The sequence below is a fragment of the Hypanus sabinus genome, chromosome 6 (assembly GCF_030144855.1).
Source record: "Hypanus sabinus isolate sHypSab1 chromosome 6, sHypSab1.hap1, whole genome shotgun sequence".
In the NCBI taxonomy this organism is placed as follows: Eukaryota; Metazoa; Chordata; class Chondrichthyes; order Myliobatiformes; family Dasyatidae; genus Hypanus; species Hypanus sabinus.
The window spans coordinates 152,578,789-152,598,234 of record NC_082711.1 but is presented as its reverse complement, the minus strand read 5'-3'; the positions used below and the strand labels follow the sequence as shown (position 1 = coordinate 152,598,234).

Here is a 19,446-nt window from a genome sequence, read left to right as displayed (position 1 = left end):
CTCTACACTCGCGAGACCCTATGCAAATTGGGGTACCACTTTGTCAAGCATCTCTGCTCCATCTGCCAAAAGTGGAATTTCCTGGTGGCCAACCATTGTAACTCCTATCCCAATTCCTGTTTCAACATGTTGGCATATGGCCTCCTTTTTTTGTGAGGAGGCCACTCTTAGGGTGGAAGAGCAACACCTCATATTCTATCTAGGTAGCCTCCAACCTGATTGCACAAACATCAACTTCTTGTAAGTTTGTTTTTACTCTCTCCTTTTGCTCTTTTTCTACTCTCCACTCTGGCCCCTCACTTCTTCTCACCAGTTGATCACCTCCTCCTGGTGCCCCTCCTTATTGCCTTTCTCCCATGGACACTCTCTTCTCCTATCAGATTCCTTCTTCTTCTCTAGCACTTCACCTTTCCCAACCACATTGCTTCACCAATCAACCAATTGCCCACCTTTCTATCCTGGTGTTTTCCTTCTTCCTTTCCAGTCCTGATGAAGGGTCTTGGCCCAAATGTCGATTGTTTATTCATTTCCATAGATGTTGCCTGACCTCCTGCGTTCTTCCAGCATTTTGTCTTTGTTGCTCTGGATTTCCAGCGCAGAATCTTTTGTATTTATTATTAAGAACAGTCACCTACAGCCCCATAGCAATGGAAAATCTGTCCTGGTCTGCAAAATGCTAACTTGTACGTAAGGTTGTAACACTAGTCAAGTGATCATAAGCTGGAGAGTACTTTGTATTATCAGAAAGGTTAAAGATTCCAGTCTTTCCAGAGAGGAACCTAACTTTCGACTTGCATTTTTGATAAGCTTGATAAGGCTGTTAACTGAAAACACCAAACATTCAGTTTCATCAGTATTTCCTTGAATTTACTTTCTCTGCCCTCTATGTTACAAATGATGCATAAAAAAGGCAGAATTGGATCCATAATTAACTCAGAATAATAAACGAAAAGTAGGAGATCACTATTTTAGTGACTGGGAAACTGTGTGTAGTGGCATCCTGCAGGGCTCAGTGCTCGTCCTCCTTCCTGTGGTGTGCCTGAATAATTGAAAAAATAGAGTCCAAAACCTGCCATTTGAAGACAACCAAAACTGACAATGTGATTAATACTGAACAATAAAATTGAAGGCTGAAGAGGATATCACTGGAACTGGCAATGTAATCAACAATAAGGCAAATGGATTTCAAAATGGAAAAGCAAGGCAAGGAATTTGGGGACAGCATGTTTATTCCCTTCTCTTCAGTGTTACCCTGCTTCATTCCTAACTTTGCCCATCTAATATCACATCCCTTATATATCACAGTTAGACTATGTAATCACAGTAACAAACAAAATGCTAGAGGAACTCAGCAGGCCAGGCAATATCTACAGAGGGAAACAGACAGCTGACACATCAGGTCAAGATCTTGCATCTGGATTGCTTCATCTTGCTTGATGCTCCAGATTCCAGTATTTGTGGTTTCTTGTGTCTCTAAGTGAGCACATTGCTAGTCTACCTCAATCCTTTTCCCAGCCAAAAACTTGAGGCAAATTTGTTAGAACTGTGGTAACAGTAACATAAAAATGTTAATTCTATTCTCTTACCACTGATTCTGTCTGAGCCAGTGAATACTTCCAGCATTCTCTAATTTGATAAGTTTATTGTTCAGTTACAAAATATTTTGGAATGTCTGGAAATAGTGAAAGTGTTATGTAAGTACTCCGCTTTGAAACTTTAATCTGCTTTCTGGGTTTCTTTCCTGTGACTGCTGTCTCACCATCTTGAATATTAAACCTTCAAGTAATTTTGTGCATCTGGTTCTCTGTTTCTCTTAAAATTCATCTTCTAAGCCTCCAAAAACTACCCTGTTATGGTCGTACAAAAGTAGCTATGGGCAATGTCTATGTTATAATGATCAGGGATTCTTGCAGGTTGCTTGATCTTACACTTAAAAAGTCGAAACTGATTTGTATTTTTCATAGGTCTGCCCCACATTTGCTTCCACAAGTTGATTCAATTCATTTGCTCAACAGTTGATAACAGTTGCTTGTCTACTAGAATCATAAACTTAGAGAATCATAAGAAGAGATTTAGCAGAAATGTTCAATATTTCAAATAAGTAAGGAGAAACCACCCTTTTTGCAATAGAGTCAGTAACCAGAGGATACAGTTTTAACAATAGAATCATAGGGCACACCAAGAGGATCTGGAGTGCCTTCCGGAGAGGATGTTAGGAACAGATGCTACAGCAAATCTCAATAGGGAATTGGATACATAAATGAATGGTTTATTTTACTATTGTACCATTGATCTTAAATAACTCTTTTAAAAGAACTGCACGTGCAACAGCGAGCAAATCATTTCTCATGAAGCATGGATCTATCAATATGCATATCTCTTTCCTCAATCGTCTGACCAATTTTACTGTGATCTTATCACACAGAGACACATGTAGGAAAATATGTAATCTTTTTGTCAACCTATTTTAAAATATTTTATTAGCCACAGAGGTACTGCAACCAACCCAGGTATCCAATGACAGAAGAGAAAAGAGCTAAGGTTCCCACTCCCGATCGCTGTCTAGAAATGCACAGTTGATTTTGTGGAGGGGGTATGTTAGCCCATGCAGCTGTTCAAAGTCATTCACAAACTAGACTGAAGTTTAAAAAGTCTGCTTGGACTCACAACTAAGCATGAGCTAAGTTGAGTGAAAGAAAAAAAATTCGAAATACACATGTTCACAATAGACTCCTTTCTAAATTTCCATTTTTCAACCAACCCCCCCCCAATCACAGCCATAATTTTGTTAACATACTTTAGACATTAATACACAACTATCTTTATCAAAAAGTCAGTTTTCAGCACTTTAGAGTGCATACATATTTTTCTAGTGACTCATATTTGAATGTGTGTGCCTGGTTAATATTAAGATAAGAAAGATAACCATGTTATGCTTGTACAAGTTACAAGGACATCCATATAAATGTAGTTACATTTTAATGCCAGATCTACGAGTATTTAGAACACAGAAATTGACTATTCAACCCTTTACATCTGTTTGGCTCTTTAATTAAGATCATAGCAATCTCTTATTTTTTTTCCCTATTCTTTCTAAATCTTTTTATTAATATTAGTAATATGGACAGAATACAAATGATATATTGATAAAGAAATTACCAACATATAAATTCCATTACATATGAAAAAAACATACATAATAGTTACAATATAAATGAGTTTACCAAGACATAAGCCATAAAATATATGTATGAACATAGTAAGTCTAAATATTTCATAATATATGATATAAAGAAAACAGAAAAAAGAAAGAAAAAAATATATAATGCAAAACTAGCTAATCTAATCTAATACCTGATAACTAATATAGAAGAAAAAAGAAGCAAAAAAAAGAGAAAAAAAAATGGGGCTGTTTATAATATCTCACAAAAATAAGTATTCATCAATGCCGTCACTTCCGGTCCTCTCAAAATACATAAGCTAAAAGCTGGGAAATCAAATGAACTTGGCACAGGGTCATATTACATCATATGAAAATGTTGAATAAATGGTCTCCATAACTTTTTCAAATTTAATAGAAGTCTCAAAAGTACCATTTCTAATTTTTTCTAAATTTAAACATAACATAGTTTGAGAGAACCAATTAAATACAGTGGGAGGATTAATTTCTTTCCAATTCAACAACATAGATCTTCTAGCCATCAGAGTTAGAAATGCAATCATTCGACGGGCTGAAGAAGATAAATGCAGTGAGTCCATCATTGGTAAACCAAAAATTGCGGTAATAGGATGAGGTTGTAAATTGATATTCAAAACTGCAGAAATAATATCAAAAATATCTTTCCAATATTTCTCCAAAAATGAACAAGACCAAAACATATGAGTTAAAGACGCAATTTCAGAATGACATCTATCACAAATAGGACTAATATGAGAGTAAAAATGAGCTAATTTATCCTTGGACATATGGGCTCTATGTACGACCTTAAATTGTATTAATGAATGTTTGGCACATAACGATGATGTATTAACTAATTGAAGAATTCTATCCCAATTCTCACTAGAAATACTAAGACTAAGCTCTCTTTCCCAATCCTTTTTAGTCTTATAAAGAGGCTCTGAACGTATCTTCATAATTATATTATAAAGTTTTGAAATAAGCCCTTTTTGAAAAGGGTCTAATTCAAATAAACTCTCCAAAATATCTGAAGGCACAAAATTTGGAAATGTAGGGAGTACAGAACTTAAAAAATGTCTAATCTGTAAATATCTAAAAAAATGAAATCTAGGCAAGTTATATTTGTTGGATAATTGCTCAAAAGACATGAAACAATTATCTAAAAATAAATCAGAAAATCTTAGTAATCCCTTAGTTTTCCAAGCCGAATAAGCTTGATCTATAATGGAAGGGTGAAAAAAACAATTAGATACAATAGGACTATTTAAAACGAATTGAGTCAACCCAAAAAATCTCCGAAATTGAAACCATATACGCAAAGTATGTTTAACTATCGGGTTGTCAATTCGTTTCAGCAATTTAGAAAGAGCAAAAGGGAGAGAAGTCCCTAAAATAGAACCCAGAGCATAAGCTGATACCGATTTAGTTTCTACTCACCCAACAAGGGCCAAAAGATCCACCCCCATCTTTCAACCAACATAACAAATATCTAATATTAACTGCCCAATAGTAAAATCTGAAATTAGGTAATGCTAACCCGCCTTCCTTTTTTGTCTTCTGTAAATATGTTTTACCTAACCTGGGATTTTTATTCTGCCATATATATGAAGAAATTTTAGAGTCAATATTAGTAAAAAAAGATTTCGGGATAAAAATTGGTATCGCTTGAAAAATATATAAAAACTTAGGTAAAATAACCATCTTAATAGCATTAATCCTACCTATTAGGGATAAAGATAAAGGTGACCACTTAGTAAACAAACCTTTAATCTGATCAATTAAGGGTAAAAAATTAAATCTAAATAAATCTTTATGGTTTTTTATGATTTTGATCCCTAAATAAGTAAAAGAGTCATTAACTAATTTAAAAGGTAAATTTCCATAAATTGGGACCCGTTTATTCAAAGGAAACAATTCACTTTTATTAAGATTTAACTTATACCCAGAAAACTCACTAAATTGAGCCAATAATGATAAAACTGCTGGAATGGATTTCTCCGGCTTAGAAATGAATAGTAATAAATCATCTGCATACAAAGATAACTTATGAATATCTGTCCCACGATTAATACCCAAATTATCCTGTGATTGTCTGATGGCAATTGCCAAAGGTTCTAAGGCAATGTTAAATAGTAATGGACTAAGAGGACATCCTTGTCTAGTGCCCCGAAATAGGCGAAAAAAGGGAGATCTTTGATTATTGGTAAACACTGAGGCTACTGGAGTATGATAAATCAATTTAATCCATGATATAAATATCAGACTGTGGCGACCCATTTCCTAGCGTATCCGAACCGACTCACAATTAGATAGCCTACGGGGGTTTGCGAGCACAGAGCTTTGGAGCCTCTACGCCATGGGGGGCCGGTTGACAGAGGCTTAAAAGTGAGGCTGAAGTTTCGAATAAAGTTTTTTCCTTCGACTGCAGTTACCGACTCCGTGTCATAATTTTAGCGCTGCGTGTAGCACACCGCTACAAGACTAAAATTAAACTTCTCCAACACATTAAATAAGTAAGGCCATTCAACTCTATCAAATGCTTTCTCCGCATCTAATGAAATCACGCATTCTGAAGTGTCATGTGAGGGAGTATAAACAATATTCAACAATCTCCTAATGTTAAAAAAAGAATAACGATTTTTAATAAAACCAGTTTGATCATCTGAAATAATTTTGGGTAATACCTTCTCCAATCTAGATGCCAGTAACTTGGAAAAAATCTTGGAGTCTACATTCATTAAAGATATAGGTCTATAAGAAGACCAGTTAGGAGGGTCTTTATCTTTCTTCAATATTAAAGAAATGGAAGCTCTATAAAAAGATTGTGGCAAATTCCCCAATCTAATGGCTTCCTCAAAAACCTTACCTAACCAAGGGGAAAGAGTAGCAGAAAAAAATTTTAAAAATTCAACTGTATAGCCATCTGGACCCAGTGCTTTCCCAGAATTCATTGAGGAAATAGCCCCCTTAATTTCTATATCCGTAATAGGAGTATCCAATATCAAAAGATCATCAGATGATAATCTTGGAAAATTTAATTTCCCAAGAAAATCAGACATGGTATTATGATCTTGAGGAAATTCAGATTGATACAGGGAGGTATAGAAGTCTTGAAATGCCTTATTTATCTCATCATGATTAACTGTCAGATTCCCATTCTGCTGACCAATCTTAGTGATTTGACGTTTAACCAAAGCATTATTCAATTGACTAGCTAACAGTTTACCAGATTTATCACTATGTATATAAAAATCAGATTTAGTTTTCATTAATTGATTTTCAATCGAGGATGTAAGTAATAAACTATGTTCCATTTGAAGTTCAACCCTTTGTTTGTAAAGCTCCTTACTAGGAGCAATCAAATATTTCTTATCAATCTCTTTAATTTTATCAACCAATAAAAGAGTTTCCATCTTAGTGCGTTTCCTCAAACCAACAGAATAAGAAATAATCTGTCCACGTATATACGCTTTAAAAGTGTCCCAAAGTGTTCCGCAGGAAATATCATCTGTAGAATTAGTTGAAAAGAAGAAGTCGATCTGCTCCTCCATAAATTTTATAAAGTCAGAGTCTTGCAACAAGGTAGAGTCAAATCACCATTGTCTAGCATTAGAAGCTGTATCCGTAAATTTCATAGAAAGTAATAATGGAGCATGATCAGAGATAGCTATAATATCATAGTTACAACCGATTACCAATGGAATAAAACAAGAGTCTACAAAAAAATAATCAATTCTCGAATAAGAGTGATAAACATGTGAGAAAAAAGAAAACTCATTAGGATGCCGGAATCTCCAAATATCAAAAACTCCATTGTCAGTCAAAAAAGAGTTAATACAAGTGGCCGACTTATTAGGTAAAGTCTGAATAGATAAAGATTTATCCATCAGAGGATTTAAACAACAATTAAAGTCACCACCCATTATTAACTTATATTCGTTTAGATTGGGTAAAGAGGTAAATAAAGACTTAAAAAAGTCAGGACAATCCACATTTGGAGCGTAAACATTAGCCAAAGCAACCTTTTTATTACAAAGTAAACCCGTAATTAACAAAAATCTGCCATTCGGATCCGAAAAAATATCATGTTGAACAAATGAAATAGAGGAGTCAATAAAAATTGAAACTCTTTTTACTTTAGCATTCGAATTTGCGTGGTACTGTTGACCCCGCCCAAATCTAAAAAAACGAAATTTGTCCTCATTCCTCACATGAGTTTCTTGTACAAAAATGATACGTGCATTAAGTCTTTGGAATACTTTGAAAATCTTCTTTCGTTTAATTGGATGATTTAAACCATTAGTATTCTAAGACACAAAATTAATGGTCTGAGCCATAATTCTAAAATCAACCCTTTGGTATAGAAAGGGTTAACCAACTTATAAACTCATGCACCCGGAAGAGGAACAAAAGTAAAGAGGAGACCCGGAAGTGACGACAACACAGACATATTTGAAGTTCAAAAACAGCCCAAATAAAAAAACACAAACTGGTACAAAAAAAATAGAATTAGAAAACAGACCATCCCCCCACCCCCCAAGAAAAAGAGAAAAAGTCAAAATATGACTTAAAAAGGGAAAAAGTAAGACTAATTCTACCCCCATGTCAGCTGAAGAACACTCCATATATAAAGGATATATATAAAAGAATCACCCCAACTTTAAAAATTAAAATCGCTATAATAAAAACCATATTTCTAAGTATAGTTAGTTGTAAAAAGAATAAAAATATAATCACAAAAAAATTATAAATCGGGCTCTAGCCCAGACAAAACAAAAAATATTTAAGCTATGATAAGCGATGCATTGTAGGAAAAAGGCGAAAAAAATAAAAACATATCGCCATCTTAAGCAAAACCAAAAATCTTTTTCAAAAAACCACCATCTTAATCAAAGAAAAATTCACCTTCAAAGAATTAAAAATATATCTTCGAAGGAACAAAGTTAATGGACAAGTATGTAGTTAAATGATTAAAGTGTATAAGGCAAAACAATTAATATGACGAAAACACACTTTAACTTAAGTATAAAGTATAGGATGAACCTACACCAATAACCAGATTTTAATTCTGGTTTAAGAGATCGAGAACCATCTTACACGATCAGAATCGTTCATTTATTAGAGACCAGTGACCGTAGCAGTAGGGAAGTTCTCCTCCAGTTATTTTCTCGCTTCTGAAGTTGAAATGAAAACCTGTCGTGGAGCATTCGACGGAGATATTCGAAGCTTCGCAGGGTATAGAAGTGCAGGTTTCAGATTTTTCTCATAACATTCAGCCATCAATGGTTTAAAAAGAAGCCTTCTTTTTAAAAGGTCAGGACTAAAGTCTTCGACCAGGCGGAAGCAAAATTCTTTGAATTTAATCATTCCTGCTCGACGAGCTGCTCTTATAAGTTGTTCTTTGTCATGTACATAATGGAACCGGACAATTACCACCGAAGGTTTGTTTGTAGCACTCGGTGATCGACGCCGAATTCTATGTGCCCGATCCAATAAAGGAGGGTTATTTGGGAAAATCGTCGGAAACGCTTCTTTTAAAAGTTGAGCAAAATATTTCGAAGGGTCATCTTTTTCTATGCCGTCTGGAAGACCAAGTATACGTAAGTTCTGTCTTCTGGACCGATTCTCAAAATCGTCACTCTTGGCTTTAAGGGCTTCCATCAGCTTAATGGTCGAAATTAAATCCTGTTGCTTATTAATAGAGCTTTTTTTCCCCTCATTAGTCCGAGTTAGTGTATAACTGTCAATCCTATATACCCTACATTTTGTTTCATTATCTATATAGCACCTAACTGAAGGCTGCCTGGTAGTCTAAATATTCTACATCCACTGATTCCCTTTTCTATTCTACCTTTTCTGTGCTGCCATTATATGCAGTTCCATATATTGAAAGAGTTTCCCTTTCATATATCTATGTTATGGCTGCCCAATATGTTACAATTTTTTAAAACACTGAACATTTGCCGCAATGATATTAGGCAAAAATCACCATTTTAATCTCTTCACCAACTTAATCTTTTCTTCTGATCTCATACTATCTTTAACTACTCTTGTTAGTTATGGTTGGACCTCATTTCCTGTTTTTTTCTATACATAACACATTTATTAACTTTTAACCATTGCTTCTCTCCATTATTGCTTTTATGTATTTTCCCTTTCTACCAACTCAGGCTTCGTAACTTTGTTTGGATTTAAGACCTTGGTTTCAGGTAGAACTAAATTAATTTCGAACACAATATAAAATTGTACTGCAGTACCATCACAAGAAGCCATAAAATACTTTAAAACTCCATAAAAATAAAACATACTAATTTCACATTGGAGAAAATAATTTCCTTTTTGGAATCAAACAAGAGTAACTTCAAGCAAACAAGTTCCTATTAAGATTTTACATCTTTTATTCACCATATTGTCAAACTGAAACATGTTGTAATAATGTACTGAGCTTTTCATAATGCACCTTTCTACTCAGTAATAACAAAACTGGTCAACAAGATCACTGGTATATAAAAGGCCACAATTCCAAATTAGTCGTTTTTTTCCCCACATTAAATTAAAGCATATGTATTTTCAGTTTAACATTCCAAACAGATGCCATCTTAGTTTGGATCAAGTATTTTATCATCACTAAGCAGGATTTACCCAGTTCATAGGTAATTACTATTTGGACTATTTTACTGAAAGAAGGGCATTGAGATATCAACCCCAATTTAAGACCAGTCCTTGAATTTAGTTTTGGTTTATGAGTCTTTTTATATTATCTGTAGATTTGGTATACAGATAGCTAACAAATGGCAGAGTAAACCTACAATGATCTTTCACTCCAGCCTTGAGGTAAATATATTCGTCAATCAGCAAAATGCTGCATTTACAGAAATAGATCATATTGCCGAATATTGAGGCTTTTGGCAAGTGAAAATAGAACTGGACCTAATAAATGCCAACTTTATAAAGCACATAACCATTTTTAAATTTTGTTTAATATCAGAAATATTAGCAGTTTTTTTCTACGTTTGTAATAATCCAGAGATCCAATTAATTTGAAATTAACATTTGGAATGAAGGATCAGAATCAGTAGGAAAGTATGGATATGTAACTGAAATGAATAAGCTTTCAGTCACTATAGAAACATTCTCAAATAGATTGACGAATGTTAAATTGTAATTTTATGCAGAGCAGATCTTTTCACAATTTAAGCATTTACTAAACATATGCATGGTTTAAAAATTACAGTGGTATAATTTTAATAATTTGAAAAGTAACTCCTCAAAATGATTGCCATGATTTTTTTTGGGTTAGAATCCAAACTGTTCTCAAGAATCAAGAAAATAAGCACTTTATTAATGTGGGAATTTAAAACTAGAAAGCAGAACTCAACACAATCTACTTAAACCCTCCTTCTTGGAAACAAACTTCAACGGATAGCCTTTGGAATGATTTGTTTATTTCCCAATAAAATAACTTGATGAAACATCAGTATTCTCCATTGATTTTGCAAGGTTCTATCAAAATATAATTTGGGGTGATTTATGGAAGGATATATTGGCATTCAAGACAGTTGGAAAGAGATTCACTAGACTCCCCAGTTGAGATGGTTATTCTATCAAAGAATGCTAAAGAAACTATTTCTTTATTTGGAGTTCAGTAGAATATGGGTAATCTGACACAGAAGAGAAAATGAGGACAGGGACATACCAGTCACGGTCACATTGAATAGCACAACAATTGAGTCCTACTCCTAGTTCTTACCGCACTCAAAAAGGTTTTGTATGAATATTGTAATTGCTCCGGGGACATTACTTCAATAGTAAATAATTGAAGCTTAGATGGCCAGAAGTGAATCATATTACTTCAGATGTAAATTGTACTCACCCAACAACATTTGTAGCACATAGAAACTAAGTCCATATATACTGTTTGGCTGGTTCAAAGCACTCTCTGTTCCAAATATGATTCCAACTAGCCCAAATCCTCTTCCCCACCTGGAACAAACAACAAGTATTTAAGGTGACAATGCAAGAACATCTGTTAGTAACAGATAACAGAAACATGATTGATTTACACATCCACCATGGTAAAACATTTTTTTTTTTAAATACAAGAATACAATCAAGTTTATTAAAATAATAGTCAAAAAGCAATTTGAAAATTGGAAATAGTCATATTTCAGAAAACAGAATTAGTAAAAATTGGTAAAGATGATCATGTACTATTATCCATAGATTTGTTTTCCATCTATATTTGTTTAAAAGATATACTCAGTATTGACTAGAAGTACAATTGCTTTTGTGTTAATAGTTTTAGGCAGATTGTGTTTGTCTATTATTGTAACTTAAATGAAGATCAACCATATTTTATGAGTAATTATTAATGCAGAAAACCAAGTAATTGCAAAGGGTTCACAAACTTTTTCTTGCAACTATACAAGGCATAGCTGGGAAGTTTGCAGATGAAACTAAAATAGGGGGATCATAGACAGTGAAGAAGCTATCAGTAATTGCAGGGGGATCTTGATCAACTAGGTGAGTGGGTCGAAAATTAGCAGAAGGCTTTCAATTTTAATAAGCACAAAGTGTTGTATTTAGGGAATCAGACCAGTGTAGGACTCATACAGTGAATGGTCACAGTATGGGCAGTGGTATGGAATATGGGGGGGGGAGGGGGTTGTAATGACTAGGAGTACGGTACACAATTTGGTGAAAATGGCATTACAGGCCACAGTGGTGAAAACAGCATTTGACGTGCTGACCTTTATCAACTAGGGCACTGAATACAAAAGTTAGGATGTTATGTTGCAGTTTCATAAGATGCTGGTGAGTATGCACCGAAGTATTAAGTAGAGTTTTGGTCTCCCTGTTACAGGAGAAATATTATTAAATTGGTCAGAATGGCAAGAATATTTAGAGGATCCAGACAGGATTGAGAGCCTGAGACAGAGGGAGCGGGTGGGCAGACTAGAACATGGAACACAAGAGTCTGACAGGTAATTATGGAGCTATGTAAAATCATAGGGGTATACACTCAGAGACCACTTTATTAGGTACCTCAACTCAAAATGGCCACTGGGTGTATGTTTGTGGTCTTCTGCTGCTGTAAATCCATCCACTTCAAGGTTTGATGTGTTGTGTGTCCAGGTGCTCTTCTGCACACTTCCAGGTTCAGGAAGAGCTATTACCCCTCAACCATCATCAGGCTCTTGAACCAAACGGGATAACTTAACTCAACTTCACTTGCCCTATCATTGAAATGCTCCCAGAACCTATGGTCTCACTTTCAACTCTTGATCTCATGTAGTTGAAATCTATTGCTTAATATATTATTTCTTTCTTTTCACATTTGCACAGTTTCCTGTCTTCTGTACACTGGTTGAACACCCAAGTTGGTTCGGTCTTTCATTGATTCTATTATGGTTATTACTCTATTATCAATTTATTAAGTATGCCCACAATAAAATGAATCTCAGGGTTGTATATGTGACTACGTAGTTTGATAATAAATTTACATTGAACTTTGCTGTTGTAGTGCGTGGTTATTTGAGTTATTGTCAACTTGGACCAGTCTGGCCATTCTCCTCTGACATCTCTAACAAGGTGCTTTCACCCACAGAACTGCAGCTCACTAGATATTTTTTGGGGTTTTTTTTTGCACCATTTTCTGTAAACTCTAGAGGCTGCTGTGCATGAAAATCCCAGGAGATCAGCAGTTTCTGAGATACTCAAACCACCCCAAATGGCACCAACAATTATTTAATTGTCAGTTACTTAGATCACATTTTTCCCCATCCTGATGCTTGGTCTGAACAACAGCTGAACATCTTAACCATGTCTGTATGCTTTTATACATTGAGTATACACTGAGCTGCTGCCACATGTTTGGCTGATTAGATATTTGCATTAATGAGACATATCTAAAAATGTGACCACAGTGTAAAAAGGGTGAACACACATTCGACATCTCCTCCCCAAGGATGGGGGGGGGGGGGGGCTACAAAGTAGATAGCCTAGGTCAGGGGTCAGCAACCTTTACCACTGAAAGAGCCACTTGGACCCGTTTCCCACAGAAAAGCCGCAAAACCCGTTTGACATTTAAAATGAAATAACACTGCATACAACGTTTTGTTTTGCCTTTATGCTATGTATAAACAAACTATAATGTGTTGCATTTATGAAATTGATGAACTCCTGCAGAGAAAACGAAATTACATTTCTGCATGCAACAAAAACATTTTGAACTCCGAAAAAAAGACGTTGGGTTGAAGGTTACTTTTAAGTAAAACACTCAACGTCTATTTGAGTCCTTCTTGTATTTATGAAAAACGCCAAACTTAAATTTGCCGCCAGCAGCAAACCAAAAATAACGTCAGCCAGCTGTCAACCTGAAAAATAAAAGGACTATTTCACTGAACAATGAAAACATATGAATATACGTAAAATAATAGGCAATTAAAATATTTATCGTACTTGTTCAGGTTGACTCACACCTGACAATGCAGTCGTATTCAGTAGGGATGGATCAATGCTTAGGGGAGTGACGGGGAAGGATAATGTGTTTTTTTCCTCTCTCAACTCACAGAAGCGTTTCCCAAACGATGTTTGCATTGCGATGATTGCAGAATGTAAATACTCCGAATTTATCATGTCGTGACCTTGTTTGAACTCTCTCAAATTGGGGAAGTGAGACATTGTGCCTTTCTGTAAATCTCTGGCAAGCAACGTCAACTTGCACTCGAATGCCAAAACATCCTCCAACATGTGCAGGGCTGTACGTCCTTACCCCGTTGAAGAGCTGTGTTCAGCGTGTTCAGGTGCGCTGTCATGCCTACCATGAAGTGTAGCTTTTCCAGCCACTCTGGCTGTTCCAGCTCAGGAAAGGTGAGCCCTTTGCTGCCCAGGAAAGTTTTCACTTCTTCCAGACACGCGACAAAGCGTTTCAGCACCTCCCCTCTGGACAGCCAGCGATAAAAACACGTTGTAGCGTGTGCTACACGCAGTCAGTAAACTGCAGTCAAAGATAGCTTTATTCGAACTAAACAGCCTTGCTTTTAAGCCTCCCTCAACCCGCCCCCCCCATGGGCGCAGATGCTGCAAAAGACACGTACTCACAAACCCCCGTAGGCTGTCTCCCTTAGCCTGAACGCTGGCTAATTGTGAGCCGGTTCGGATGTGTCAGGAAATGGGTCGCCACAACGTCTTATTTAGATTGTACAAGATCACCATAATCTTCAAATTTAGATTTACATTTCAAAAACTAACAAACTAACATAAAATACATTTTAATTAAATACTGACCATGTAGCGGTGTGCTACACGCAGCGCTAAAATTACGACACGGAGTCGGTAACTGCAGTCGAAGGAAAAAAACTTTATTCGAAATCTTCAGCCTCACTTTTAAGCCTCCCTCAACCTGCCCCCCATGGCACAGAGGCTCCAAAGCTCTGTGCTCACAAACCCCTGTAGGCTATCTAATTGTGAGTCGGTTCGGATGTGCCAGGAAAAGGGTCGCCACAACCAATTATTTCCCAAAGCAACAGGGAGCCGCAGCACAGACGTAAAAGAGCCACATGTGGCTCCGGAGCCGCGGGTTGCCAACCCCCGGCCTAGGTAAAAGGTAAGAGACGAAGATGGAAAAAAAAGACCTGAAGGGCAACTTCTTCAGAAGTTGGGGCTTTCATGAAATAAGCTGCCAGAGAAAGTGGTTGAAGATATAATAACAGCATTTATATATGTAGATAAGTATGTGGATAGGAAAGGATTAGAGAAATAATGGTCAAATACAGGCAAATGGAACTAGCTAGGTGGGCACCATCTTTAGTGTGGGCAAGTTGGGCCGAAGGGCTTGCTTTCAAGCTGCATTAATTACTCCATGACTCCCAAGAGCAGATTCTGTGGATTATATCTTGGCCTCACTACCCACCTCAAAGCCTACAGAATTACTTTTCTTAAACGTTACTATTGTTCTTCCTTCCTCTGACACACCTTTCATCACATTAACAGTTCTCATATAGTTTCCTCACATGTCACTTAAGTGCCATTTTTATGATGGATCAGTTGAAGGTATAACCCAAAATTTCTCAGCATGAACAGGGGTAGCAGTCTAAGATAGGAACAAAACTGAATGCAGTAAAATTGGTCTAAGGGTAATAAATCTAAAAATCATTCCCATCTCTGTCAGGAGCCCTTGGTGAAATATGTATAAAAACATGTTGGACCATGGCCTCCTCTTGTGCCAAGATAAGGCCACCCTCAGGGTGGAGAAGCAACACTTTATATTCTGTCTGGGTGATCTCCAACCCGAAGGCATGAATATCTATTTGTTCTAACAGTAAACAAGTTTCTTCCCTCTCCTCCATTTCCCACCTTGGCTTTTTACCTCTTCTCACCTGCCAATTACTTCCCCACTTCCCCCTGCGTCCCACCCTCCTCTCTTTTCTCCTATAGTCCACCGTCCTCTCCTATCAGGTGTCTCCCTCTCCAGCCCTTAATCTTTCTTACCCACCTGGCTTTACATATCACTTTCCAGCCAGTCTCTTCCCCCCCCCCCTTTTTTCCTGGCATTTCCCCCTTCTTTCTCAGTCCTGAAGAAGGGTCTCAGCTCAAAACAAATGTGTAAACAAGGAGAAAGTATTTGCCCACTTTCCCTTTTTATGTTCATGTTCACTAGGCAAGGTGTTACTAAACCAAAAGCTCATCACAGATTAATTGACAGCAATAACTGGATTGTTTTTAAAAAAGTTTTCAACTTTTAAAACAAATGTGATCCAAAATAACAAAAATTAAATCTTCAATGCCAATATATTGCTTGGCAACAATGATCATTTACCACAATGCAATAAAAACTTCACTCATACTTGAATACAAAGCTCAAACTGTCAAGTTGCCACATAAAGTGGACAAATACAGCCAAAAAAACCATCCTATTTCAGTCATCTCAGTGCCTAGCTTGTAACAAATCACTACCAGAGCATAGCTGGGTAAATTCAACAATCAAGTGCCAGGTTTCCACATTTATACACTCCAAGAAATTGTCATATTATTTACTCCAAAATAGTTTACTGATGTTCTCACCATTTTTCTTAAAGTACTACAAGAAGTGCAGTAATGTCCAAATTTAGAAGCAGAGACTGGTGCAGTTGCAAGTAAAAGATGAAGAGTTTGTGTTGCCTTGTGTACTCCTATATACATATAATAATTTACTCAAAACTAAGCTAGTTAACTGCGCAGGACAAGATTATGGAGAGAATGTGGGCAAATGGAATCAGCATGAACAGAGTCAGCCAAAGGGCCTCTTTCTGTTTCTTGACTGTGACATACCTCTGTTATTTTCGAAAACTACTAAACTACAAGTAATCAATTACACTGTCAACTAACATCATTGCTAAGAAATCATACACACATGCCAAAAGAATCAATATTCATTCTCTGGGGGTTGGTTTCAGAATAGATTTTCTACCTGGTAGGTTGCCAATTAAGTTCACATTAGGAATGGTATACTGAAGGAAAAAAATTGCTTATTTGTCTTCAGGGAGACAGTAAAGAAAGGACCATTGATCACCAAGAAGCAGCTAGATTAACTAAAAAAAAGTACAAAGAAATTAAAAAACTCTGCCAAGCTAAATTCGTGTCTGATTAAGTTTGCTTCAGTTGACACAACTTGTTTCTGGTTGGGATATTGCATGTATACACAAGCTTCACACCAGCCGTCGGAACTCAATTTAGATTAGCATTACAATGAAAGAAAGCTACTTTGTCTGATGCTGTATTTCAGACAGACGGGATGTTTAATCAAATTTTTGTCTGTTCAGGAAGATAATAAATGGCATTGTGAAAAGGGAGAGTATTCTCCCATTGTTTTGGCTATCGTTACTGCCTCAAAAGATTCAGTATGGCGTTTTGCTTAAGCATTTTGACCATAGATACCATCATGTTTGTCTTAGAATCAGTTGTGCCTCTTAAAAAATGTGACAACACATTAGTTATCAAGTTTTCCTTGTCTCAGAACATCACTGTTCCTGGATCCACGGGCGTTCATGGCATACCCTTAAAGGGAAAAAAAACTGCAAAAAGTAGTGGATACAGCCCAATGCATCACAGGTAAAGCCCTCACAACCATCGAGAACAGTTCTTGTTTACCATGTATACTTCGGGCTTTAGATACAACACTCAGTCATGTCATTTGCAGAAATTCCCTGATGACTCAGCAATAGTTGGATGTATAAGGGGAGGACAGGAGGATGAATACAGGGCCCCAATGAAGGACTTGGTCAAATGGTGCAAGCTGAATCATCTGCAGCTCAACGTCAGTAGAATAAAGGAGATGGTGATGGACTTTAGGAAGGCTAAGCCTGCACTGCTCCCTGTTACTACTGATGGTGAGTATGTGGGGGTGCACCTGGATGACAGACTTGAGTAGAGCATCAACATAGAGGCTGTGTGCAAGAACGACCAGAGTCGCCTCTACTTCCTGAGGAGACTGAATTCCTTTGGTGTATGCAGGCCTCTCCTTCACACGTTCTACCAGTCTGTGGTCGCCAGTACAATCTTCTATGTGGTGGTGTACTGAGGCAATGGCAATAGCGCTTATTGTAAATACATAAATACATATTTTATTGAACTCAGAGGAAATCACATTGTCACAGTAGCATTACAAGTGTATTATGGGTGATGTCAACAGGCTCAATAAACCGATTTGAAAGGCTGGCTCTGTTATAGGAGCCAAACTGGAGGCTGTGGCAATTCTGGACAATATTTCTCATCTTCTGAATGCCACCCTGGCTGAACAGAGCAGTGCTTTTAGTAATAGACTAAGACAACTCTGCTGCTCTAAAGAGAGCTATATGAGGTCATTCTTACCCTTAGCCATTAGGCTCAATAATGAATCAACCTATAGCTGGGGATAGTGATGCCCCCTCCCGTTATTCTGTTCTTACTTCTAATATTCATCTATCTGTGCACTTGTAATGCCATTGTGACACTGTAATTTCCTTTGGAATCAAAAAAGTATCCATCTGTTTAAAAGAAGCACTGTTACAGAAAAACAGCATGCATCATCAAGGACCCTCACCATCCAGACCATGCTTTCTTCTCACTGCTGCCATCGGGAAGGAGGTACAGGAGCTTCAAGTCCCACACCATCAGGCTCAGGAAGACTTGGATTTTCACTGATTCTACTGTGTTTCTTTCTACTTAGACAGTGAGACCGTAAGGCACAGGAGCAGAATCAGGCCATTTGGCTCTTTGAGTCTGCTCTGCCATTTATTTCATCGTGGCTGATCCATATTCCCTCTCAACCCAATCTCCTGCCTTCTCCCTATATCCCTTCATGCCCTGACCAATCAAGAATCTATCAACTTCTGCATTAAATATACATAAAGACTTGGCCTCCACAACTGCTTGTGGCAACACATTCCACAGATTCACCAGTCTCTGAGTAAAGAAATTCCTCCTCATCTGCGTTCTAAAAGGGTGCCTCTCTATTTTGAGGCTGTGTCCTCTGGTCTCAAGACTCTCCGACCATAGGGAATATCCTCTTCACATCCACTCTATCAAGGGCTTTTACCATTCCATAGATTTCAATGAGGTCACCCCTTATTCTTCTGAATTCCAGTGAACACAGGCCCAAAGGCATCAAATGCTCTTCATATGACAAGCCGCTTAAACCTGGAATCATTTTTGTAAACCTTTGAATCCTCTCCCGTTTCAGCACATCCTAAGGGGCCCAAAACTGCTCACAATTCTCCAAGTGAGGTCTCACCAGTACTTTATAAAACTCAACATTACATCCTTGCTTTTATATTCTCTTTTATATTTTATTCTCTGACATTAACCTTTAGGGAATCCTGCACAAGCACTCCCAAGTCTATCCCTTTAAACCTCAGTTTTTTGTATTTTCCTTCCTTTTAGAAAATAGTCAACCCTTTCATTTCTTCTACCAAAGTGCAGGACCAAATGCTTCCTAACACTGTATTCCATCCACCACTTCCTTCCCCAGTCTCCTAATCTGTCCATGTCCTTCTGTAGTCCTCTCCACTTCCTCAAAACTACTTGTCCCTCCATCTATCTTCATATAGTCTGCAGACTTTGCAACAAAGCCATCAATTCTATCATCAAATCATTAACATATAACGTAAAAAGTATCAGCACCAACACAGACCACCTGTGGAACATCACTAGTCACCGGCATCCAACCAAAAAAGGTTCCCTTTATTCCCAATCTTTTCCTCCTGCCAGTCGGCTACTGTTTTATCCATGCTAGAATCTTTCCTGTAATA

The 19,446-nt window shown here is 37.0% G+C and overlaps 1 protein-coding gene across 1 annotated transcript in view; it reads right to left on the bottom strand.

The window, feature by feature from the left end:
- The window catches only part of vkorc1l1 (vitamin K epoxide reductase complex, subunit 1-like 1), a 51,865-nt gene that overhangs the window by 7,137 nt on the left and 25,282 nt on the right, over nt 1-19,446 (bottom strand). The window contains exon 2 of the mRNA XM_059973196.1: nt 11,052-11,161. Coding sequence (XP_059829179.1) covers nt 11,052-11,161 — 110 coding nt within the window. The remainder of the gene's footprint in view (nt 1-11,051; nt 11,162-19,446) is intronic.